The sequence below is a fragment of the Ascaphus truei genome, chromosome 14 (genome assembly GCF_040206685.1).
Source record: "Ascaphus truei isolate aAscTru1 chromosome 14, aAscTru1.hap1, whole genome shotgun sequence".
Taxonomy (NCBI): domain Eukaryota; kingdom Metazoa; phylum Chordata; class Amphibia; order Anura; family Ascaphidae; genus Ascaphus; species Ascaphus truei.
In genome coordinates, this window is record NC_134496.1 from 35,340,657 (window position 1) to 35,367,644 (window position 26,988).

At 41.7% G+C, this 26,988-nt stretch overlaps 1 protein-coding gene across 4 annotated transcripts in view; it reads right to left on the reverse strand.

Annotated features, from left to right (window-relative positions):
• The window catches only part of LOC142465943 (glutathione hydrolase-like YwrD proenzyme), a 56,285-nt gene extending 34,117 nt beyond the window's left edge, over positions 1-22,168 (reverse strand). For 3 of the 4 annotated variants that reach the window (XR_012788016.1, XM_075570425.1, XM_075570424.1), the window contains exons 1-7: positions 22,045-22,168; positions 21,104-21,176; positions 20,332-20,467; positions 14,195-14,348; positions 13,196-13,349; positions 10,795-11,001; positions 1,327-1,479 (exon numbers count right to left, since the gene is read on the reverse strand). Coding sequence is in view for 3 of the 4 variants with exons in the window: in XM_075570425.1 (XP_075426540.1) it covers positions 1,327-1,479; positions 10,795-11,001; positions 13,196-13,349; positions 14,195-14,348; positions 20,332-20,431 (768 nt within the window). In the remaining variant the exon portion in view is untranslated. Of the gene's footprint in view, positions 1-1,326; positions 1,480-10,794; positions 11,002-13,195; positions 13,350-14,194; positions 14,349-20,331; positions 20,468-20,935; positions 21,177-22,044 lie in introns of all 4 variants that reach the window. The other variant, XM_075570426.1, reaches the window with a different exon arrangement.
• Between the last annotated feature and the right edge of the window lie 4,820 nt (positions 22,169-26,988).

The window sequence follows — 26,988 nt, forward strand, 5'->3', positions numbered from 1 at the left end:
ATGTTTTATTAAACATTTTCTTCTACCATTCAGTGGCTTTGCTATTTAGATGTATTTTTCTAAAGTATTTATTATTATTATATTATTAAAATGTGCCAACATATTTCGTAGCGCAGTACAATAGGGTTGGATGATGAAAATAATGAAATATTAACATACATTGTTACCGTAGGTAAGGAGGGCCCGGCCTCCAGGAGCTTACAATCTATAAGGGCGGGTAAGTGGAAACATAATGCACAGGGGAATAAGAAGGTTGGTGTGTTTTGGATAGCTCAAGGGTGGCCAACTCCAGTCCTCAAGGGCCACCAACAGGTCAGGTCTTAAGGATATCCCTGCTTCAGCACAGTTGGCTCAATCGGTGGCTCAGTCAACGACTGAGCCACCGATTGAGCCAACCGTACTGAAAGAGAGGTATCTTTACAGCCTGACTGTTGGTGGCCCTTGAGCACTGGTTGTTGGCCACTCCTGGAATACCCAATTGGCATTGGAGAAGAAGTAGGTGGGATTATGCATTAATCGTTGCTTATGGAAGTTCTCAGCCACTTTCACCTGACTTCTTCCTTTTGTATGCATTATAATTGCTTCGGAAATAACAATGCTAACATACATTTGCTTCCTTGCCTTATCTACCAGAATATGTGATGCAGTTGTGCCGGTTACACAGATTACTTTACATGCTCATAGGTCAGGAGTTCTCTTTTTTCCACTGACAAACCTGCAGTAGTAAGCAGATGAGGTGCATCGTAGATAAGGTTGAGTGTATAATGTCAATTGTGATTAATGGTACAACCGTATTGGTTGAGTTATGGAAACTGGAGATGCTCACCTACTCATTTTCAAAGTACGACTTCAGCCCATAGTGCTCTTATTCATCCATTTAATAACAATAGCGTTTTTCTATCAGTAACACAACCTCTGGGAGATACTGGGAAACACTGAATCGCATACGTCCAGGTGTTCTTCTTTAAAGGTGCAGTACTTTGTATGATATAAAATTGCAGCCATTTTGTATACAGTCCAGGAAAACCCTAAAAACTATTAATCGCTACAAAAAGAATAAATAGGGCCTGATACCTAATAAAGAAAATGTGTGTAGTGAGGATCCTCAAGTGTACAGTACCTATGGGTAGGCAACATTTTAATGCATACCTATAATCTATGCTACATATGTTGCCATCATTAATGTTCCAGCGGGTGAAAAGCACGGCAGACCAGCCCCTTCTTGGGCACCATTGGTCCTTCAGAACAATGGCCGCTTCTTCTGCTGGTGCATCGACTATGTCCCGCTACAGTGCGCCAGCAGTTGCAATATATCTGTATTATTACCTTGTAGGTTGTGCAGATAGGTTGCACTTCTTCTGTCACGTGGCTTGCCAGGTCTTCTAATTCCATAACCCCACCATTGCTCTTTACAACTTGAACAACAGCCTCTGCAATCCGACCTTCATAGAATCCTTTCTTACCTGATTCAGACAAAACCTGTAATGACATGAACACTTCTGACTTTTGGTTGCTGATTATTGGCTGTTCCACACTTAAACAGTTAGACAATAATAACTTTTATTTCATAATAATAACTTTATTTCATACAGCGCTTTTCTCCCAATGGAACTCGAAGTGCTTCACAATTACAGTCTAGTGCACCATGCGTAGTACATTGGATTTTTACAGACAGCGCAGAAGAGCTTAGAATCTATGTTTTGGTGCCTGAGGCATAGGGAGATAAAGTGACTTGCCCAAGATCACAAGGAGCTGATACCAGGTTCCCCTGCTTTTAACTCTGTGTCATTGGTTACAGAGTCAGTGTCTTTACTCACTAAGTCACTCCTTCACTTGTAGGTGGTGCCGGTATCTCTCTTTTCAGTTTAAATGTCCCAGTCATGCGGGCCAATAGGAAGCCACACCGGATGACATCACAGCTTCCTATTGGCCCACGTGATGCAAGGACATGTAAACGGCGCCATTATGTTAGGCACACATTTTCTCTGACTGCAGAAATACCAGTAACCCTACTGCAGTGTTAGGCTGTGCCCAAGCTGATTGCGCACATGCAGCTGAGCGCCGTGAAATCACACGTGCTTGTATTTGCCGAGATCCATGGCCTGCAGTGTTGCGCAATGGGGGGGGGAGGGTGGCGAGGGCGTGCCGGGAGGGGGGGGGGCATGTGAGCGGTTCACCCTCATTGGCTGACCTCGGCTGACCTCGGCATCGTGCGACAAAATCAAAAAAGTTTGTCTCTGCATGCATCACTCCTACCCACGCTCACGTGAGCGCGCACGCAGTATGGCCTCTCCAATGCATTTAAATTGTTTTGATCGGACAGCGAGCGATCAGCATGGACGCGGCCTTATCCCCAGTACTGCCCAGGGATAGGATGTTGATTCGGACAGGCGTACCTGCGCTGCAGAATATGTTGGCACTTTACAAATAAATGATAATTATACGAATAATACTGCAATTGGTATTAAATATAAGTCAAGCGGTATATCCACAGGCTGCTGTTCCCAGGGCCATGCAACCTTTTGCTGTCTTCGGTGCAGCTTTTTATCCTATTGTTATTCTTATTTTTTCTAAAAGTGGTCACGTAGGCCACATTGTAGCTTTTTTCTTTTCTAATTTGTATATGTAAAGCACGTGGCAATGTACAATTCTACATTCTTTCCTAAGCTGGCAATCGTTTGGTGCTCCTGTATTAAATGTGTACACATCCTGATTGAGGCAGCCATTACGTTAGTCACGCAGTCAGTGGAACAGCAGCTACAATGTATCCTGATATTACTAAGGTAACATTATCTATTGATACAGTTTACAGCACAAACTGCTGGGAAATTTGGCAACAGATTATCACAAACAGGAAATTGTTGCAAAGATCTTGCTTCGGAGGTGAACTAAAACCTGCTCTAGAAATCAAAGAATGCATTAAAACTCATTTAAAATGGCGTGGAGTTGAATGATAATACAAAAATATAATACAGCACTGGTTTTTTTGTTTGTTTGTTTTTTACCATATACGATGTCACATTTTGCTATTTTATTAAATACAGGTGTAACCTATGCAATCTGCCATAATAGTAGGACAACATGTCACAATATAGCACATGTAACACATTAGGCCAGGTCCCCGCTGGCTACTGCAGCGCCCAGGGTTTCTCATCTCCTGTCCTCAAGACATCCCCTACCCCTCTCTCCCCCCCACCCCCCCAACAGGTCAGGTTTTTAGGATATCCCTGCTTCAACACAGGTGGCTCACCTGTGATGAAGCAGGGATATCCTGAAAACTTAACGTGTTGGGGGTTCTTGCGATCCCCTATGCTAACCTATTAAATATATCAGTCATTCGTCAGAGTTGACCCCACGTCCGGGAACATTTTAAATTCATGGAAAAAAATAATGACCACTAAATCCCAAGAACAGCTCAATGGGTTTTTCAGCCAATCTAACTATCTGGTACATTATCATTTCTTTCAAATGGATTCTGCTAAACTTTATTTCGCCTTCCCAATGATAGCAACTGGAAATATCTCATTGAATCGCATGTCATAAACTTTAGCCTTGCCTTAGATATGACATAGCATGCTACATGTATACACGGCACAATGTCTTCTAGAACGGAATACTACAATTTGTGCTAAATATATAAAGAATTGATAAGAATATCAATAATTAACCGTGTCTTTGTAGGGTGATCCCAGAAAAAGACCAATGCAGTCAGTGATTAAGGATACTGATTGAAGCTGAACTATTACAATTTAAAATAAATGTAATTTGAAAATGAGTAGACACCTGTCAGTTGACCCATTTGCAATCACTGCCACATTTCCTCAATTAGATTAGGGACCCCCAACCACAACATGATGTATTGTCTGTTCTTTGTTTTTGCGCATTTCATAGTCCAATTTGTGCCGACAGTTAGACCAAAAATAATTTTTAGCTATATTGCTCCCTTATGTGAAAGTAAAAGGAATACATTCTTAGTATGATACCTTTTATGGGACCAACAATGGTTTATAGTATACAAGCTTTCGAACCTCATAGGGTCCTTCTTCAGGCTCATGAAGAACCAGATACATGAAGAAGAACTGAGATACATGAAGAAGATCTCAGATACTATGAAGAAGATCTCAGGTACATGAAGAAGATCTCAGGTACATGAAGCACTAAGGACCTGAAGAAGAGTATGGTTTTGAAAGAATGTACACCTAAATTTACAAATATTTTAAATGTCTTACATTTTAAATTGGTAAAAGTGTGGCTAGCAATTTCTTCTTCGCATCTCCAATACATCTTGGTAAGTTGTATTACACCGTTAAAAAGTGATTCAAAACATTTTAAGCCTAGACTTGCCATTGGATCCTTGGCTTTTACTCCTAAACAGGCCACTCCAGGATATCCCCAGAGCACAAAATACACTAATCTTCCATATTTCAATTGCGACCAGATGTGAATTTGCAGCCATGTGGAAACAGGAAGTACCGCACATCCCCAAAATTAGAAATAGAGTCTGGTTTGTTTGCCAGATGGAAAAATTAACAAGCATGCTAAATGATTCATGCACAAAATTTCAAAAAGTATGGCAACCCTGGAAAGCACAATCCGACATTGAGGGTGTAAATCCTACTTCAACTATGCTTTGACCCTTGAATATGTGTTCTCTTCTGAATAGTCTTGTTTGATGTGTCTGTCTGATCCTTTTGCCGACTGATCGTTTATTGTCTAAAATCCACCTGAATACTCCTCTTGACCAATCCCCCCCTTTTCCCTGATTGTACGCCCAAATTATTATTTTCTCCCAAATTGTGTATTTTATATGTATGCAAAACATTTTCTCAATAAAAACTAATTTTCCAAAAAAAAAAAAAAAGTGACTCAACCGATTTATTACAGCGGGTCAAAGTATTCCATGTATTTTCAATACATATATAAATGGGGATGGAAATTAACTACGTAAAATTTGCTTGTATTTAAACATCACAAAAAATATTTTTAATTCTGCAAGGAGCACAAATGCCCTACATAACTGTACTCAAATGTATTATCACATTCCTGCTTTTTAGAAATAACTAATAGATTTGCTCCAAGAGAGTCAGTGTGCAGGCAGATACAATGAATCGAACATTCCTCTACATTGTTTAAGCATTTTGAATCCCAGAACCATATATAGTTTTCAGCTCCTTCTATGTCCATGATATTCATTCAATTGAATGTCATTTGATTTCAGTTGCAAAAAGTTCAACTCTAACCACTGGAATTTGCTTAATCTCCACTAAACGTAAAAAACACTCAGATATAATCCCTAAAGTCTGGGATTTTGTGAGCGCCATCTTCACCTAGACCAGAGGTCCCCAACTCCAGTCCTCAAGGACCACTAACAGTGCAGGTTTTACAGATACCCCTGCTAGAGCACAGGTGGTTCAGTGAAAATGATTGGGCCACCTGTGCTAATGAGAGGCTATCCTTAAATCCTGCACTGTTAGCGGTCCTTGAGGACTGGAGTTGTGGACCTCTGACCTAGACTTTAGGTGTCTGATGGCTCCTCGTGTCTCCCACATCATGTCTGCATGAGTCATTCTGCCAAGAGACCTCTTGTTTCAGAAATAATGTTTGTTGTCATTTGTTTGCATTACTCAAAATGACAAGCCCACAAGGCTATGATACACTAATACTTCCCTTTCCACAGACATTGCCTCTCTTGATTGGTAACTTACTTATTACTTGGCAATTTGTAGCCCCCAAACCTACAAATATCAACGCGCTGATTTATTTCTAGGACTTGGATATCTAGGGTGAACGACCAATAAAAAAAATGGACCAGTAGCCCCATTTAAAAAAAAAAAACATTCAATAAAAAATATTGTACATGGAATTGATTTTTCCTTTAATTAGGATTCTTACATTTAATGCAGCGCACAGCAAAGTAGGAGCAAATCCATTCAAAACATTTAATCCACTGGCCCTTAGTTGATATGCTATATGTAGATGCTGGAAAAGAGCCTAACAACAGAGAAATACGTGTCATTAAATGAGAATAAAATTGGGCAAGCAAATTCACAGCACACTGAATAAGGGCCAAAGTCCTATGTTTCAGGTGATTCCTTCAGGGATACAGTAACAGCTAAACAGTCATTTTTGAAGCTTGATTAATTAGCCTTATATAAATGTTACAGTTGTAACGATTAGCTGGAAAGGCAATGTTGAAGTGAATTAAACCATTTATACACAAGGTAGGGTTGTTAAACAATAAAGATTCCATATCTCCTTTCTAATTAACTAACCACTCCCTGAATATAACCCCAGATTTCCAAGAGTATATATAATATCTGTGTAGCCAGGTCCTCCGGTTCCACCCCTTCTTACCCTGGTGCTAGTGGGAGCTGCCGGGGTGGCCGCGGCGCCGGAGACTCCCGGAGGTATTGGCTCAGGACGCCGCCATGTTATGCGCGATTCGCGCATGCGCAGTAGCGCGATAGTTACGGCAGCCCCTACAGATAGAGTTGCGCATGCGCAGTGATACAGGAGAGGCGGCCATTTTAGATAGGAGCATCCCTAGCGGCGGCCATTACCAGGGAAGGCTCTGTGTGGGACTACAAGTCCCATGAGCCTCAGGGAGTTGGGATACCAGGTGGTCACAGCAGCCAATGGGGTTGTCAGAACTCTCTGCTCTCTGATTCTGAAACATTCCGCACGCTGGAGAAAACAGGCAGTTGGTGACAGTTGGTGCTGGGAGGCAAGGGGAGAGGAGGTGCATAGTGCACGGGGTCAGTGACCCACTGCATAGGCCAGAATATTCCCCCAGGCCCCAGCACAGGCCCTGAGTCACCACCAGCTTGTGGTACTGCAGGGAACAGCCCTAGATAGGGACTTTACCATTTACTGATAGTAGCAGTCAGGGACACTGCATCTTCCTGAGCTACAAGGTGATCTGTAGTTTGGGATCAGACTGCATTGCGGAGTCAAGCCTCCTGAGAGACCTCCATGACAGTGAGGAACTACTCGTGAGAGACGACGCTGGATCTGCGGATCCTTTTCGAAGTATCAGCGACCGGGTGCTGGAGCGCCCGGCAGGTATTATTATAAAGTGCACCAACAGCGGTACCTACAGGCGCTGATCCTGCCTTGGGGGGTGGATTTCTTGGGGACACTAAAGGTTAAGTGACCAAGGGACTGGTCCAGTACATTAGACACGGTGTGGGGTGCACACGGTGGTGGGGAAGGGACACTTGCACAGTGGGTGCACTCTGAACTACTGGTATAAAGCTATATCATTCTTATATGTGTATATGTCATTTAAGGTTATAACTGCCATATAAGTGTGTATGTTCGCTAATGTTATTTCATGCATATGTGTTATTAGGACCAAAGTGTATATATATATATAGTAAACGGTTACATATACTTGTGGGTTGTTATTATTGTTCTTGTCCAGGGGAATCTCACATCTAGGGGATCCTGGGCAGGTGGAGGCGCTGCCATTTGCTATTGTTGCCCCAGGCTCCCAGTTAGCGGAGGCTCAGATCTCGGTGAGCCAGCAGGTATATACAGCATCAGTAGCCTGTCTAGTCAGCAGGAAAGAGGGTTACATCTGTAATACTGTTTAGTAAAGGATTACAGAAAAGAGTTAAAAATACCATGATATTAGATCAGGGAAACACAGTCACAAGGTTATAAACTGCTGACAAACATCACATGATAATAATATTAGGTAACACTGAATATCTGCCATTTGTATCCATGTGTCTGTTTAAAGCTGCAGTTCAGGCAACATCCTGCATGTGTGTTTTTTTTTTAATAGATCAGTTCTGTAGTAAGAAAAAATACTTTTAGCATTTTCTGTTTTTAAAAAAAAACAACTTTGAAAGACCAAATTTCTTGTATTCTATTTTAACAAGCATGTTTGTTGCTATAGCAACCATTTACATTCCCCAGATTTAAAGATGTCGCCAAACTTTGCCGATCAATAGACGGAGAACGAATTGACCAGCAGCTATGCAGTTCTTTAGTTAAGTAGAGATTGCCCATATGAAACTATTGAAGTAAAAAAAAAAAACTAAAAAAAAAAAAGAAAACAACGGGAGCTTGAACTGCAGCTTTAAGGGACATTTGTAGATTTTAAGCTCCATGGAGCACTACTGTACCAGTGTATATTAATATTGGACTACTATTGATATCGTCTTTCACACCTCCATTGTACCGCACTATGGCGTATGTTGGCGCCAGTATTGCAAACCTAGCACCATATCAAGAAGAGACCGTAGTCCAATTCAAGTATTACAAATTTTAAAAAATCCATAAATTGAGGCTAATTATGAACCAGAGTGTAGAGTTAGACAAAAAGGACTAGACCGAAGTCTCATGAAGAGATAAAGCATGAGCAGTGGCAACTTGCAAATAAATGACGATTATAATAAAAAATATAATCCAGGAACAGTCCTACCAGAATGTATTGTTATTCACAATTACAATTAGACTTACACAATCTTAGCAAGCTCAAAACCCACAGCATCATATATTGATATATTTAATTGTGGCTAACTGGAGTGCTACTGGCAAAGTGACCAATATACACAACAGTAAACTAAGAAGCCCCAATGCATTGGGGCTTGGTTTACTGTTATTCACTTTTACATCAATGTTGCTTTGTACTTACATTTCAGTTAACATTCAGTTCTATTTTATCAGGATAGGATTGCTGGCAAAATCTTTCCTCGTGGTCACCATATTGGATTTGTGGTAGATCAGCACAGCAGAGTTGCTTTATGGCAACAGGTGATATAAGTTCACTGCGTATTATATTGATACCTAATTCTGTTTTAAACGATTTCAAATAAAACTGCAAATAGAGGCTAGATTTTTTTGGGATTTTTTATTTTAAAAGATGGAACCATTCATCTAATAAAAAAACAACAACAAACGCCACCTTTCGAAAAATCCATAATTTAGTCAAACGAACGCTTAAAATACAATATCTATGCTTTCGGAAATATGTAGAAATAAGTGACGCTCGTGTGCAACCAGCACTTGAAGTATCATCAAACTTCAATTTCTATAGTTTAAAAAAACTCAATATATAATACTTTGCCAGTGTCTAGTGAATCATGAAAAAATACATACTATAAAATTGGTAATGTAGGACCTGCTGATGGGGTCTCTCTTGACATGGTTGCAGGCTTGATATGTTTTGGCCAAAATATTTAACTAAATGACCTATACTAATGAGAAGAAAAAACATATAGAAATAAACTAAATCATTTGTCGTCATAAATGTGCATTGGGGCTTCTTTGTTTACTGAATCATGATACCCATCAGTGCTCAACAGAGACACACCTATTTGTATTGCGTGTTCCGTATTTTCCTATCCTGCTGGTCCCACTTGTAAATCCGTCAGTAGCAATTTAGTTGTTAAGGATAAGATAATAGTAGGTGCGCACGCACGAGACGGAGCACCTGTCGCCTGAGCGATGGTGAACTGAGCTGCCAGCGATTGGGGAGGCGCGTCGGACGCGTCACCTTGCTGTTTCGCCGTCGTTGGCTGAACCTCTCACGTGAGGGGGCCGCCGTGCGAAAAAAAAAAAAAATGTTTCATATGTATAAAAAGAATAGATGGTTGTGACAAGGCCTTTACCCGTTTTAAAAATGCAGCACACATAAGCCTGTCTGTAGCGGATGAGTCTAGCAAGGAGCTGGTTAACTCAAGATAGAGTCAATTAGCCAGTCTCCAGCTGGCTCATCAAGCAGGTTTAAAGGTGTGCTGCACAAACAGCATGGGAATCTTTAGCACAGAGGGACTGTGCTGCCAGAGAGATCCTCAGGAACAGATCTTTCTAGCACTGAGGAAGCGACTGCTGCCAGAGAGAGATCCCAGGGAACAGACCCTCTATTCCAGGATACAGCGGACCCTGGAACCCGCCAGAGTGTGCCGCCCACCGACACCAACCCAGACCTGGACTGACAGAAAGAGCCCCTGCGTAAAAGGTACCTCTTTGGACTTTTGGGTCAGAGCTAGGTAAGAGGCCTAGCCTCCCAGCCCTGCACATAGGGACTGGGAAATGTGAGTTAGCCCTTACAAAGAGATAGGCCTGTTTGATTTGTTTTGCATGCTGACATGAAGCTGTACTGTTTAAAGCCGCAGGCTAAATAAAAGCCAACGTTTATTTTTCCTTAACTACGCCTCCCTGGTTAAACCTCTGCACGTGTCCCCTACAATGGTCTTTTATGTAGAAGGGGTGTATGTGGTATCAGAATTCATGTGTGGCCTTTTGACTATGCAGTTTTCATGATGAACCTTAAACACAATCCCCCAAAAATGTGTTTGTGATAGACTCGGCAACGCAAAATTCTTTTTTTTCTTAGAACTCGAGTTACTGTACATGCATTGAGTGAAAACCATTACATTCCCTAGAGAAAATGGCTGCCATCTTGCTGTTTGCCCAAAAATCTGAAGCAGACACCTCTGTAGTGTTTCATCCTCATAACATAGAAACTAAAATCCCTGTACAGAACGTACCCATTTTGTTAATAGGTAACATTAATAGAAAATATATATGCTTTTGTCAGAGACCACATCACTGCATCACCCTTCCGTTCAGCTCTGCATTCTTACATGCCCTGTAGCACAAAGAGGGTTCAAACAGAATATTTGACAAAGAGGCAGTTTAGAAATACACTAAATCAGATTTCTTTATTACTATTTATATATCTAGTTGTACTTCTTCTATTAGAAAAAGCAGATTCTATGACGTTACATGTATTATTCATGGGAGACAGGAGTATTTAAATCACTACTAAAAGGAACCTACCTTAAATGTGTTTGCCAGAAAGGGGTTTCTGAATATCTGCCCATGGCGTGGGGCTTGCCCACTGATCAGCAGGTCCCTTCCATGCTGATTCTGTGGAACCTGCAGCACAAAGGCACATGTCTTCCATAGAAAAGCAGAAATCTCAGACACCGGGAAGCCATTTTCTGCTAATTCGGTGGCAGGCTGTAAAATCTCTCCCAGACTCAGCTACAAGAAGCAGAAACGGGATCATTACTTTGCGTTCATGTCAGCCAAGATCAGATCTGAGTTTTCAAAGCCATCTTCGTATTTGGTAATCTTCTCTATATTTAAATATCCCGCGTGTTCACACAGAGGATTGTTGAGACCTTCGCTGCTAAAAGTTGGCTCTCTGGCAGCTTAGAGGTAAAGAACCCACATAAATGTTTTTAGTTAAGTATTCAGCATCACTTGGTATACTAGCAATGGTTAACAATGTTTAAGAAGATACAACACAGGGAAATATCTGATCCATGTAAGAGGTTGTGAATTATATTTATCATGTGTTTAAAATGCAAGATGTTAGATCACTTTTCACTTCAGAACTAAAAGTCTAACTCCAACCATCATGAGACGTAATATCACAGAAAATAGAACAGATACTTTTGAGGCTAAAGAGTCTAGAATTGCCCTATTGTATCTAACTAAAGGAACAATGGCTGGGATTCCCCAAGCTGAGATGCAGGGAAATCACACCCCGATCCAGGGTTAACTGACTTGAATGGCAATTACAGCCAGATAATGGTGCAACACCACGTATCAGCGCTTAGTGGCTCACCCCCAATGGCCCATATGCACTAAAGGCGAATGGGACAACTTGCCACAGCCAACTAGCCGCCGTTCGTCTTGCCGCAGTCAACTCGCCACCGCTGATCAGCCACCGGCCGTCTCGCTGATAAGTTAAGGGGTTCACTTTAGGGGGTTTTTTTTTGGTAAGAAGTTAAGCTTTTTTAGGGTACGGGGTAAAGTTAGGGATTTTATGGTAAAGGCTCCGATTATGGGTTTTAGGGTAAGGGGTTAAGATTTAGCTTTATAGGATAAAGTTAGAGGGTTAGGGTAAGAGGTTAAGGTTTTTAGGGTGAAGATTAGCGGTAGCATTAGGGGGTTAAGGTTAGGGTTTTAGCATAAGGGTTCAACGTTATGGGAATTTTGGGGAAAGTGCTAAGGTTAGGGGGTTACCCTCATGGCGAGATGGCCAGTGGCGAACTACCCTCAGCGGTGGCGAGATGACTGCAGCAAGTCATCCTATACGCACTAAAAGGTGCTACACTTTGGCATGCCTTAACTCCCATTGAAATTAATTGGGAGTTAATATGTGCTAAAGCGTAGCCCGCTTTAGTGCATATGGGCCAATGATTGATTGCAGTAAACGAAGGCTGTCTTAACAAATCAATTCTGGAATGAACAATGGAAGCCCCTTAAAAAATACCTCATCTTTAAATCAATACACAAAAGAAAATCCAGTATACACAGCATGACATCTTCCAGGGAGAAATCAGAGCACTGAGGTCACAGGTTTAGTTTTCTACATCGGAAAAAGAAACGTGTGCAGCGGCAAAAGCTCTAGCGCATTATAATGTAATCATTGATATTAACATGCATCAACGCCAAGGCCAAATCTACCCTTCTCCAGGACTAATACAAGTACTAGAATACATCATTGCTTTAGTCAGCATAAAATATAATTAGTCCAGAGAATCGTGGATGACCAAAGGCTATAGATTTGTGTTATACGTTATCTCTTCCCTTTCTTCAGACTTCAAGTCCATAAAACAAGCAGCTGAAGGGAAGTACAGATGTAGCAGGCTTCATGTTCTCTCTGGTGTGAAAGGTACAGACAACAATGAAAGGAGTATCACTGCTGCCCGCCGAATAAAGCATTACATTAAACTTCTCGTCTTCATTGTGTTTTATTGCAGTGGGAGAGGGAGCGGCTCAGTGAGTAAAGACACTGACTGGCACTGAGTGTGAAGCAGGTGAACCTGGTTCAATTCCCGGTGTTGGCTCCTTGTGACCTTGGGTCACTTTATCTCCCTGTGCCTCAGGCACCAAAAACATAGATTGTAAGCTCCACGGGGCAGGGACCTGTGCCTGCAAAATGTCTCTGTAAAACTAGCAGCACTATACAACAACATGCTAAAAAAACAATTGCAGTGACTCTTGTAGAACGTTTCGGAGACATATCCCCTTCATCAGGTAGCAAGTTGTAGAACATAAGCTGTGATATGTTGGGATATAATATCATATAGAAACACTGTGCCTTTAGGATTTATACTGGGATGTGTTTTGTTAACAGAGGTCACGTGCACCGTGTGAAAAGGTTAAGAGAAGACATTTCGTACTGCTTAGCAATGTTATTTGTTATGTGTTAAAACAAAATCACCTTTTTACTTCCAAACAGAGCAACAGTGTCAACCCAGGCAGCTGCCGCCCCAGGCACCGTGACGTTGTGAGCATGGGTCGAAGGAATAGGGTTTGCCTCTTCAAAACCTTGCTGTTTCAACAGATCAATACTCAGTGCCCGTGGAGACCTGCCACTGCACAAAGTAAATAGAGATGTACATGTAACAGGTGACACATTAACGGAAAGAGGGGGCAGGTTCAATGTGAAAGCTGTGTGGGTGCTATGATATGCCTAACAACAGAAATATGGGTGCTCAACCCAGATCAAAATGGCCGCTGCAACTAAAACATACCTCCCCTGTAAAAATAAAGCAAAGTAGGAGATTTTCATGGAATTTATGTGGCAGCAACAGATGTTAAACAACAATCCATGCTGTTCATTCTTTTTTACATGTGAATCAAGGGTTGTCCCAGAGATACATTGGTCCGATACCGACGGAACCCTGAATCAGGAGCCATGTGTCCCATACAAAGGAAGCTTTCAACAAGGCCAATCAAGAGAGGTGACCAATTACATCTTACCCACCGGCAAATACTCTATTGTAATTTGTGAAGCTGGCGATCCTGGAAAATAGTGAAGGGCAGAACTGCGGCGCTCTCTCTATAACACCGGTGGGATATTACCGTAGTAATGGACCCAGACGTGCACATAAATATAAAGTGCAATGCGATCCAGTATCTGCTGCTCGACCCAATATAGGATCTGCTCAGGATCCGCACAGAAGTTGATAGAAGTAATGTGAGTAGCGCAGAATCAGATTATAGAATAGATCAAAAGTAAAGCATAGATATGTCGTACCATACAGATTGACTATATGGTTGTTGACTGTATGATACTACAGAGCTATGCTTTTCTTTTGATCTATTGGATGACCACATTACTTCTATCAGTGATCCTGGAAAGCCTTCCAGGCCCCCAGCCAAATGTTATTAAAACTAGATGTAAGTTTGTCATTACTTAGCATTTTGTAACCCGTACCTTCCATTAAGTCCGTAGACCCGTTTAGTTTCCGCCTTGTAAAAGAGACAGAAACAGTCCCCACCAATCCCAGTACTGGCAGGTTCAGTGACATTGAGGGCAGCAGCTACAGCCACGGCTGCATCAGCTGCATTGCCACCCTTTCTGAGGATGTCTGCAAAAAAACAAAGAACATTTCATCACTATCATTATCTACTAAAGTGAAGCGCCTTTGTCAAGAATGCAGGTACAGGATGCTCTGAGTCACTTTCCTATTTGTAATCTGAAATTGGCAAATACAAATGCAAGATTAGTTGGTTTGTCCCGTTTTCAGTCCTGTAATCATATGTAATGGACTACTGTGAAGATCGCTGAATTCGATAAACTCATTTTGCATATGTCCACATAAAATGGATTACTGGTGGGTCATAATGTTTCATTTGTTGATGATTGTGGGACAAAACTTCACGAAACAGGGGCCTACAAATGAATGCACCGCAGGTCATCTTTCTGTGATGGAATGAAGGCCCTTCCAAAAATGTATTAAGCCGTTAGTGTCAAGGTATGCAGAGTTCTATAGGGTTTAGGTTATTTTAGTGCAAAAAGGCGAAGATTGGTCAAATCTGATGCAACTTTAAAAATGTCAAAAATAGTGACACTTCAGTATTAGTGGAACCACCTGACCTTGTGCATTATACTTATAGAGCATGTAAAAAGTAGTAGTACTGTGCTGTAGTTGAGGACATCACTGAAAATTCTGGGTATACAACATTCTGTAGGTCCTGTTTTGATCTTTCACAGCTACTAACAAGTCAAAAAGCACAACCAAATGTTTCTTCCATTCGTGATTACCTTGTATATGTCAACAGTGTTTGCAGTGCTTTACAAAATAGACAATACAATGCACAGTATTATAATACAGTAAGTGCAACAAACAACATCAGACAATAGGAAGGGAAAGTCTTCCCCGGAGAACGTACAATCTAACCTTTCAAATGTTATATTTAATGTAACCTTTTGATGTTGAATCAAGTGACTGTTTCTTATCAATAGATAAACTACCAGGCAGAAACCCCAGCAATAAAAGAAAGATAAAACAGTTGTACAGTTAATGCTGTTGTCACACGCGATTGTATTATATGTATACATACCGTACCGTTTTATAAACGCCCCAGTCCTGCTTAGCCATATATAATATAGTTGCAATAAAGAGAAAGCAATCTAGCATGTAACACATTTTCTGGCATTCGTTTCATTCTGGCACATACTTTCCCCCTGTATATTGTGGACACTCTTGATTCATCTACAAGTTCCTATCATACCCCTCTCCCTCTCTTCTTCCATGTTGAAGTTCTTTTGTTACTCCCTTATCAGTTTTATTATGCAAACCTTGCACCATGAAACCCTGTCCTAGGATGATAGATGGTGGTTACATGGAGCTTGCGGCCTTACACAGGCAAGAATAATCAGTGTAGTTCATCGCACGCATCTGATTAAAATCATCATGATTTGTCACTGATCAACAACACAAAAATCAGGGTTGATTTTATGGTATACGGCAACTGTTTTGTTGTTTCTTCCATTGAATAATGTCTTTGTTGTGTCAACAGATAAAAGGGGTGAGCTTCAAAATACTGTACATACAAAATTATATAACAACAAAAATAATTATAGAGATACACACTGTCACAGAACAAATAACAAATACTGTGTTTCAATAGAGCTCACAGATTCCCTAACCTTTAAAAATGGCTTTACAATAAATTAAATAAGGGCTCAGATGAGTTAAGACTTCATAAGCCTATATGTCAGTGCTCTTTAACTGGTGGCCCACACAGGGCCCTTATGTGCCACCAGGGTTGCCACCACTCAGGGTTTCACCTGGAGACTACGGGCTAAGGGTTTACCTAGTAAACCTTCGGGTGGTGGCAACCCTGGGTGGGTGGGCAGTGTGGCAACGTCTCCCGGCATCTCCCCTTGCAACTACAGACAGTATGGGGTCAAAAGGCGCCGTGTTGCCATGCCAACGGGAACGCCATGAAACGTAATAGCATCACGTGACGCCCGTTGCTATGACAACGAGACGTTCCGTGATGTGGTCACATTGTCAGGGCAACTTGACGCAGCATGACGTTGTGATGTCACGTAGTGTCCTGTTGTCATGGCAACGCAGCGTCATTTGACGCCGCGCAGCCATGTTGAAGAGAGTTGCAGGGGGAAGGTGCTGGGAGGACGCCAGAGGTAAGTGCTATATTTAAATTAAAAAAATTAAAAAACTCCGGATTGGCCTTCAGTGGAAGGGGGCAACCCTGTGTGGCACTTACCTCTCTGCTCCCGCTAATTTCATACTACAGTAGTTGCTTAGGCAGGTAAATGCAATGTTACTGAAACTGCATTTGTAAGGTAAGGTCATGTAAATATGTGCATATATGGTACATGTGTTAGAAATGCTTGCACAATGTTGAAATATAATCATTTTCAAGTCTTTAAGTGCGTCTAAACTGACAGCACAATTAGCTGGTGGCCCTTGCTTTCTGATCCAGCCCCTCTCGAGAACTAGTTGCAAAGTCCTGCTGTATGTCAATGGAATCAATCTGAAAAACAATGAATCCTTATTTGAGGCTGCAGATGTCTCTTATCGCATTATGTACTGGTACAAAGTGATGTTTTGTTCTCCACACTTCCTGTCGCAGAGAAATAATGACCTTGGTTCCCAGGTCCGGGGAAGAACATTAACCCTTTCTGTTAGACTAGCACACCGCTACAACTTACATTTACCTTCTTTTATGTATTTGTTTGGGTGTGGTTTGCGTGGACAACATTTAAACTGCTCATATGGTTTTCTATAGTCCTGTTCTACGTTGACAGTCACCATGTTTATTTGGTAAACAGAAATAAATGTGGTAGAAAAAGGACGCCGTCACTGCTCATTAATATTTCAATCCCGTGCCTAACCATTTCACAATCACTATATGGAGATTCTGGTTGATCCCTAAAAAAAGGTGGCAAAATGTTAGACTCACAAAAACAGCGAGAGAGAGGCCTTGTATATATAAAAGATTAAAAACCGAGAGACGCGCGCGCTCCGTGGAATAAAGACGTTTGCAAAATGTTATGTGCAAAAGTGGAGAAATAGGAAATGCACTCACAAGGGGAGATATAAAGGAGATTGTACAGATATCTGTAGATACAGGAGAAGGAGCTTGGTCCGTGCAGACTGGGCGTGGATAGGCAGATAGAATAATGATGGAAACACAAAAAAAAAACAGGGGCGCTGTAGCATATGAATGTGTATTGTGGGACTGGATATAAGTTCACAAATAGATATCACAAACAGCTGTGGGCCACAAGATGTTTGTGATATCTATTTGTGAACTTATATCCAGTCCCACAATACACATTCATATGCTACAGCGCCCCTGTTTTTTTGTGTTTCTATTTTGTCCAATCCAGGAACGGTGATCTGTGTTTTTGGGGCAGCACACAGCTTGAAGTACACTACTATATTGGACTGGACATTCTCTAAACCTAATAGGAGGGTGTTACATTCCCCTCCACACCAGTGGGACATTTACTACACCAATATCGTTCCACCCCAATACTTGGGATACTGTATAGCTACTATATGTTTTTTATCTAGCCACTTGGGTCTAGGATTTCTTCACATAACAGGTTTATGGTACAACAAGCAGCTACTTTGAGCCTATAACACAGCTCCTTGATCATACCCTTGGCGTTCCATCCTTGCACTCTGGCAGTGACCTTTTTAGCGCACCAAATCCCCACTTTGTGCCCTCCTCACATACTTTCATACGTCTAGAATAATGATGGGTGCCAGGAACTTTTATAGTACAAACAAGAGCTTTATTTATAATGCTCGCCATACAAAAAAAACTTCCCTTCAGTCATTAACTGGTGTCAAATAATATGATTACTCTGGTTACTTCTTCTCCTGGTAGCTCTCACTCTTACGCTGGAGAGGTACTTATACTTGTTTCCGTTAGTATTGGTTAGATTAGCAATCTCCTGCATAGCTTCACTAATGCCCTATCTCAGTTGGAACCTTGTAGGGACACACACACTATTCTCTGGGTTCACTATCCCATTTCGGTATACGGCAGATTTGCAGAAAGGATAACCATTTCCCAGCAGGTCTTGTGGCTAGAGATGTCACCATTGGGAGATGTGTGTGTGTGTGTGTGTGTGTGTGTGTGTGTGTGTGTGTGTGTGTGTGTGTGTGTGTGTGTGTGTGTGTGTGTGTGTGTGTGTGTGTGTGTGTGTGTGTGTGTGGTTCTCCCCCCCACCCTTTCCCCCCCCCTACACTTTCCCCCCCCCTACTCTTTCCCCCCCCCTACTCTTTCCCCCCCCCCTACTCTTTCCCCCCCCCCTACTCTTTCCTCCCCCCCTACTCTTTCCCCCCCCCTACTCTTTCCCCCCCTTACTCTTTCCCCCCCCCTACCCTTTCCCCCCCCTACCCTTTCCCCCCCCCCTACACTTTCCCCCCCCTACCCATCCCCCCCTACCCTTCCCCCCCCTACCCTCCCCCCCTTCCCTCCCCCCCCTACCCTTCCCCCCCCTACCCTTTCCCCCCCCCTACCCTTCTCCCCCCCCTACCTTTCCCCCCCTACATTTCCCCCCCCCCCCCACCAGTGTTCTAGGAGGTTCCTCAAGAGTAACAGTTGGAGAGGGCCTCATTCTACGTAATCTATATAGGTTTAAGTGTATAGTTATGTGTAGTAAGGATGTCCTGTCACCTTTATTGTTTTCAGTTAAGAAACGTGCCCTTTACAGATAGAGCCCATAGTAATGAACACAGATTTTTCTCAGACCTGATGAGGAGCGGGCAAGTACTCAGCAGAGATTTCTCAGAGTAGAAATTGTGGAGCATAGTTGGACCTGGCCCAACGTGGAGTCCCTAGCGAAGCCCCGATCCAATAGGTATGGACAAGGTATGCAGTGCATAGATTGGCAGGCTACTGATCCCTTAAGATAGTGTACTCTCACTGACAGGTAGTCAGAAATCTCCCGATCTGATAAGAACAGTATAAAGGAAGAATGCTGTCCTCAGTAAGGGATACTGATCCCAGATAATAGTGTCCCCCAACCAGTGTCCATAAGATACATGGGCATTGGGGAAGCTATACAAGACATTTCCAATCTAACATTACTAAAGGACACAAGTATAATTACCTCTCCAGCATGTGAGTGAGAACTACAAAGGGGATGAAATCCTACAGAAGCCTAAGTACTTCCCTAGTGTAGGAGTGAGAGCTACCAAGGTACTGTAAGAAGCACAGAGTACCCATATATTTTGACACCAGTTAATGTCTATGGGAAGTATGTCCGATGCATGTGGATCATTATCAATGGATGTGAATAAAGCTCTTTGTTTGCACTATAAAAGTTTCTGGCACCCATTTGTATTCTATTTGTATATCCACTCCCAGTCTGCACGGATCCAGCACCCTGAAAAAGGTATGAGACACTGAGCATAACCATGTAAATAGTCTATCTGATGTTAACCCCTTAAGAGCATGGCAAGGAGGGTTACATATATACAGGACTCACAATGAGGCCATTACCAGAACTTCAAGGAACCTGCTTATAGAACATTGGTTGAGGCTATATATATCGTTCTATCTATCGTTCTATCTCCCTTCGTCGCGTGGTTGGGGAGGGGCACTAACAGAATGATCCCTACCGGTTTAACCCATTAAGCCCTTATATACTAGTAGTCCCTAGAGGGGGATATATATATATATACTTAGTTAAGTTATGGTGAGTAAAAAAAGTGACAAAAACCCTCCACATGGTGAAAGGCGGTGTTGCAGACCTGCCTAAGACATGCAAATGAGCATACAGTTATATTTCCATTATATAAATATATATATATATATATATATATATATATATATATATATATATATATATATAAATATATATATATAAAGAAAAAATTGTCACTGATTAGGTCTTTAGAAATCTTGTGATGTGTTTATTAAATAAAAGATTAACTTTTCGGTCCACCATGGGTGCACCCAGGCTGTTTTCTGCAAGTTTCCGTGAATATATATATATATAATTATTTTTTACTTACACACAGTGAATATACATATTTTTGTTATTATAAATAAAAAAAAAATCAGGTATAAAATTACCTAGGCCAATATTTGTTGCAAGAGGTTGACTTGATGCCACACAGCCCCCAGTGCAGACGATGGGTGATCTTCGAGAAATGAATTCCAGTTTCGAAGTCATTGCAGATCAGTTAAATTAACCCGATAACTGCGAAACCTAAAAATACATGGAATACATGCTGTATGTAATAATCACTTTATTTCATATAGCCCTTTCCTCCCAATGGGACTCAAAGCGCGTCACAATTCTTGTACACTGCGCGGTACGCAGCACATAGGATTCTTACACACACAGTAGGTGCGTCTTTCCATACTATCCCTGTTCCGTTTATAATTTACGGTTAACCCCTTTAGCACCAATAGGGTCTGGTGCATTGCAAATAAAAAGATAACATGCGTGTTCCTCCTTACACACAGGCTGCGCCTGTTTTTTTTTATTTATAATGTTACTGTTATGATAAGTGATTATTAAACCTCTCAGCGCCTGTGGGGCCTGCAACGCATTAAGAGACAACAGGAGGCACAGCCGTCACTCCCAAATAACAAAACATATATATTTTTAGGGTGTAATGAAAGGAACTGCAGTTATCTAGTATGCTATTTGGAAGGCAATAGGGTCACTTACTTAGAAGGTAAGAAGTTGTCTAGTAAGTAGGAACGTATTAGGGCATTCTTCGAATGAGCCACCTGTGCTGAAGCAAGGGTACCTTGAAAACCTGACCTGTTGGTGGCCCTTGAGGACTGGAGCTTTTCACCCCTGGCATACGGCTAACTGACACCCAGCTAACTTTACCTCTGGATTTCCTCTTGTTCTTTGGAACCAGAAAACCTGGAGGCCCGAGTCTAGCAGCTTATTTACTCAGCAGCTGGAATGAAAGATGTAGCGCAGGCAACATTGACTCCTATTCATAGGTAACACATTATATTCTGATAGAAGTAGACAAACACGGAGACATTGAAACAGACAGGGAGACAGACAGACATGACAAAAGGAGAGAGAAAAGTGTCTGAAATAGCTCTTAAAAAGTTACACTAGGAAGTGTGTGCATTACATGAATGAAAGGAGACGGCTAAATACTTTTAAGTCAACGAGAATTTATAAAAAGGGAATTTTGCAAAGGATAAAGTAGGTGCAGCTGCATCCTTTATGTTGGAGGAAATCAAATTACATTTAAACCGATGCAAAGATTGCACAATAGACATTAAAATGCACCTGTATGATGAAGCTATTGCCACCTCAAAGTAGTTCTTTTGCAGCTTTGATATGTGGATGACTTAAAGATAGATAAATGACCTTCTTTACTTTTGTATTTACATAGTTACACAGTAGATGAGGTTCAAAAAAGACATGCGTCCATCAAGTTCAACCTATGCTAAATTTAGACGACAGATACTTTATCCTATAGCCGTACTTAGAGTATACAATTACATTATCTATGTATATACGCGTGCTGCTGTTATATATTAAACAAACATAGCAGTAGGTATTTAGGCTAACAGTTATTCTGAACAGGGAACAGCCACCCTCTCCTCTCTCTCCCCCCAAAATAGAATTTGTGCTTTGCACCCCCTCCCGCCCTAATGTGTCCTAGCTACGTGTTATTATGTTTACTGTGGAGCATGTTTTACGTACGTACCCCTTCCCTTTCCTTTGTTATGAACCCCCTTTCCATTTTTGTTTATAAATTTGCTCAAATAAATTGTGCAAAAGCATTTTTTTTTAGATTTACTTACCAGCGTGAGTAACAAAAGCCGAGCTGCAGAAACTCTGGACTTTAGTGCTATCACAGAAATGACGACAAGATCCTGGGAGAAAAACACGTGGCTTAGAACACCAGGTAATTACTTTACTGCCTAAAATATAACTCTGAGATTAAGGGGCCTATGCAGCAATTTGCGATATGTGTGTGTCGGCAGCGCGCTTAAATCTCCTGTGTTTGCCGGGAATTTGCCGCTAAATGCAGTAAATGGCGATTGTGAGGGAAATTGGTGAGTTGCACATGTTGCGCGTTCCTGCAGTCAGTGGCGGATGACTGCATGTATCCGTATTTCACTTGAATGTGGCGTCAAACTCTGCACATAAATAAAAAAACCTCCTTCTTGCTTAAAGCATTCAGTTACTCACGGTAGTGACTGTCTTGATGTTACTGACATTAACAAACCTTTTACTGCTGTCCCTAATTAGATACTTTTAGAAACATACCTGGTGCAGTGCTACAGTTGTGTCTTCTGTTCTTTGACACGTGAAGAGGTGATACATGTGTGCATGTGACTTGTGACATTTCATGTACATTTGTGTCTGTGTGTTGGACTCTGTTGCAAAGCTTACAGTACATTTCAGTGAGTTGCTGTGTGTACTGTAACCCGTGCATGCAGCAAGAGGCAAGATACGTCATGTATCTGTATTGAAGGAGAATTTGGCGGCAACTTTTGAACATGAAAAAATCACCTCATGATAGTTTGACGCATTCTGTTACTCACAGCAGTGTGTTTCTTGCTGCTAGTGACATTAGCAAGGCTTTCACAGCGCTGTCCCTCAATAGATAGTTTTAGGAACATACCTGCTTCTTGTCATTCACAAGACAGACACCTTTGGCTAACATTAATAATGTATTTTATTATAAACAACACATGTAACAGGTTCTGAATGACATGTAATACAATTGAAGCTGCGCTGCCAGCAGCAACAGTACAATGACACAACAATGTCACTAGCAGCTGAAAATTTCGGCTCTCGCCTGCTTGTTGGTGCCTTCTTGTATTGCCGCAGCTTTTTGGCGCTTTTCTCGCAAGGAGTTTCTCCCGCGCACCCCCGAGATCTTACTCGGCATCTACTGCATTCTGAGTGCTGCTTAATATGGCGAAATAGCCATTCTCGCCACCCCGCCGGCGCTTGATTTCCGGCAACAATTGCATATGCCGTTTTTCAGGTAACTCGCACACATACCGCCATCAACTGCATACTACATGCCAATCTCGCAATAAAACAGCCAAATTCAGCCTTCTCGCAAGTTACTGCATAGGCCCCTAAGCTTGTTATCTCTACATGCGAATGTCAGAAGGCCCCTCAGCTCCTCTTCTTCCAACAATTTGGAAAAGAGAAGGTACTGTACTTCCTGCTCGAGGGCTAAAAGTGACCGGAGGAGAGGCGATTTTTTTTCCCCGTTTGGGGTCTGTGGAAAAAATAAAATATTCTGGGGCACAAATAACAGCTGTCTGTAGCTGGCCCAAGGCTTGTGGAAGCCACCCTGCTGTGTCCCTGGTCACCATCAAGGTCTTTGAATGGTCCTCAGACAGGAATCCTGTAGCTGGCACTGCATTCTCTTTCTTGGCCCTGGATGACTGGTACTCAAAGAAAAGTCTCCAGGTCCAGTACCTGTAGGGAATGTGTAGGAGTGTCATCTATATGGCGAGCGTCAGTCTCGCAGGGAAGATATCTCCCTCCATGGCCTACAATGGGGGACTGACCCTTCTACTTCTTTCTTGTCGCCATGAGTAACTCTTACCTCCCCTCTGACAGTTCCTGACCAGTCATTGTGAAATATTCAACTTAAAACAGCTGACTCCGCTGGTCCATTCCTATTTATATTGGATAAGGCAGAGAGGAAGGGCAGCCAGGGACCTCGAATGTCTGTTTAGCTTCTAAATTAGCTCTCCTTAATGCAGTTTAACTATATAACCAATATGTCCAGTTGTTTAAACTCTGTGGATTTGTCTGGTCTAGTCCCTTGGGCCCATGCATTCCCCAACAAGTTCCTGGACAAAAGCAAGTCCTTCTAGGACATGAAAAAGGTCCCTTGAGATAATATTAGAGGGCCCTTTTGAACGGAGGATTGGTTTGTCAGAACCTATGGACTGAGCCATGGAATCCCTTGGCATGGCCAAGTGAACACATAATCCTACTACCAGGTCCTTAGAAGGGAGGAGGTCACCGTGATATAAGATCACTTCAGACAAGTGGGTTATCAGAGTGATAAAGACTCACTTTACCTCAGGCGTTGTCCTTTTCAGCTTTCTTAGCCGTTAAACTGCAGCACTTGTCTAGACTATATCCTCTCTCTGCAGAATAAAGTTGGCAGACCTCTTAGATTCATGCTGTATAAGCCTTTGTTCTCTGTACTATAGCCAGATTGTTCTGTTCAGCTAGTGCTAAATGTGAAAAAGCTGGACCCTTTCATCAGGAACAAAAGATGCCAAATGGATGATCTATCCAATTTTCCACTTTAGTTCACCCCCATTTCCATTCTTCACTCTCAGACAAGAGTTGCTGATAACCTCCAGAAAACCCTTTAGACCGGTTAAAATGAATACTACTTGAGTTAGATACACTCAGCTATGAACCATTCTGGCATTGATATCGCACAGTTCAAAGGACACTATCAGAGGTACTGCTGCCACCATGCACATGCAAAGGGTATCTCTTTACCCATTATCATGCGACCGGTGGGTTTCTACTCGCATCTATGTTTAGCTTTACTGGAGACCCTCTGATTCGGAAACGTGTCAGTTCGCTAGTGAGGGATAGTCTCCCACCCACTCTTGTTAGGTGGCATGTCTCTCAAAGAACCCCAGTTTGCAAGAACCTAGGGGAAAGGAGGAGTGCCACCTAGCAACATCAGCACATCCTCTATGTCCAGGCATAGAGGTCTTGTCCCTTTTGTCTTGCTGTCAACACACAGTCCTCCTGTTTGCTCAAGACTCCCTGGGTGCAGTTTCAGCAAGAGTTTTAAACCAGGTGGAGACTGGTTATTTGTCTAGCTGCAATTAACCAGCTACCTACTGGTTTCTCAGAATACTGAGACTTTGTATTTCAGCCTCATTAAGACAGGGTTGCTTCCCTGTTACAGCTGCTTCACTCTGATTACAACAACATTGTTTGTGCTGTGCATGAAACCAACATATTGCATTTCACAACGATTTACACTTCAGCGCCTCGAGAGAAGACAGAAGTGAAATGAACGATTGAATTTTTAAATGAAGATATTCAGCTGGAAGATAATAATGAATTCCATTTTTTATAAGATATTTAAGACATCTTACAGACCGTTTTACGTCATATAACTTCGATCATACTTCTATTCGCCAACCTGCCATATTGGTCCGAAAAAGTGCACATTTGTTGTAGGTTATAATACATCTTAATGGACCAACCTGTGCACCATCACACAGCTTTCAGAAGTACCTAACTGGTATCTTTTTCTTGTGTACTATCACACGCACAGCACAGAGGGAAGGAAGCATCATGGGACACAACTTTAACAGCACTCCCGGCACTGCCACAGTCTACTGTGACAATGCCTATTCCCCAGCACGGTTCTGTTGCATCTGTCAAGGGGCCCCACAAAACTTTTACATGCCATGCTTAATTTATTGGTCGCCAATTGGCTACCTGGTATTTAGCAATGTCCTGAGTTTTTTGGAGCACAAAATCTACCATCAAGGAACCATGGCCATGGAGTGGGAAATCAGATAAATTAACTGCCTTATCAATTAGAACATTTTTTAAATTGCACAAGCTTTTTAGTCGATCACATTAAAGTTGATGCATTTTGTAATACAACTTTGTTCCCAGAGCAATACCATGTTTTTTGAAAAATACCTTTGGGTGAGGTGAATATACCCATGCACGCACTTGTTTCTGTGATTGTTATGGTACTCTCTGATTGATTCCATCTAAGGCACTGGTTCCCAACTCCAGTCCGCAAAGAGCCCTACCAGTCCAGGTTTTAAGTATGCCCCTACTGAGCACAGGTGGTCAGTGAAAATGATTGGGACACCTGTGAGGATATCCTTAAAACTTGGACTGTTAGGGGTCTTTGAGGACTGGAGTTGGGAACCACTGATCTAAGGATCCTATTTTTCCGGGATCTGTACCTCAGGAATAGACAAATGGGCATGAAGCCACCTAATGGGAAATATATAATTTATCGAGTAATGTGATTGACTGCACGTAAACGTTATGACAGTTATCTTTTTTTTTTTTTCTTTTAATAGGTTTTTATTGGGTTTACAAACATTAAACATTATTACAACATTACAATACAGTAAAAAAAAATAAGAAACAGAAAAAACATACTTTTATACAAAATAGTTTTTAGTATTGCTCATACTTCTGATTCCAAAATTCAACACATTAACACAAATAATAATAATAAGAAAAAACAGATAATAGCATTTTCAAAGATTATCCACACAGCCTCCTAGCAAAATCTTGCATAAGACTCCCCCATTCACCATCTCCCCCATCAACAATATACTACCATATTTCCTCAAGGGCGAAATTATCTGTGGCCCATCGCAATCAGTCTGAGGAGACCTCAAGGCTCAAATGTCTGTAAGATTGAATCCCTATCTTGTTGCGACATAGTATCAATAATTTTATCCCATTTTTTAAAAAAAATCTCGGTTCTTAATTCTTTTTTCGCATCAGCTTCTAATTTGTCCATCATCATCTATTCAGATAATCGTTTAAAATATCTAAAGTGGGGGGTTCTGGCTTTATCCATTTCACCATCACTGTTTTCCTTTCCTTCCATATTTCCAAACAGCAAGACCAAGGGCTCTTTTATTGTAGTTACCCCAATATCTTCTTATATATACTGCAAAACTTTATCCCAAACATCAGAAATAACCAGACAATCCCACAAACAGCGTTTTAAATCTTCTCTTTCCTGGGAA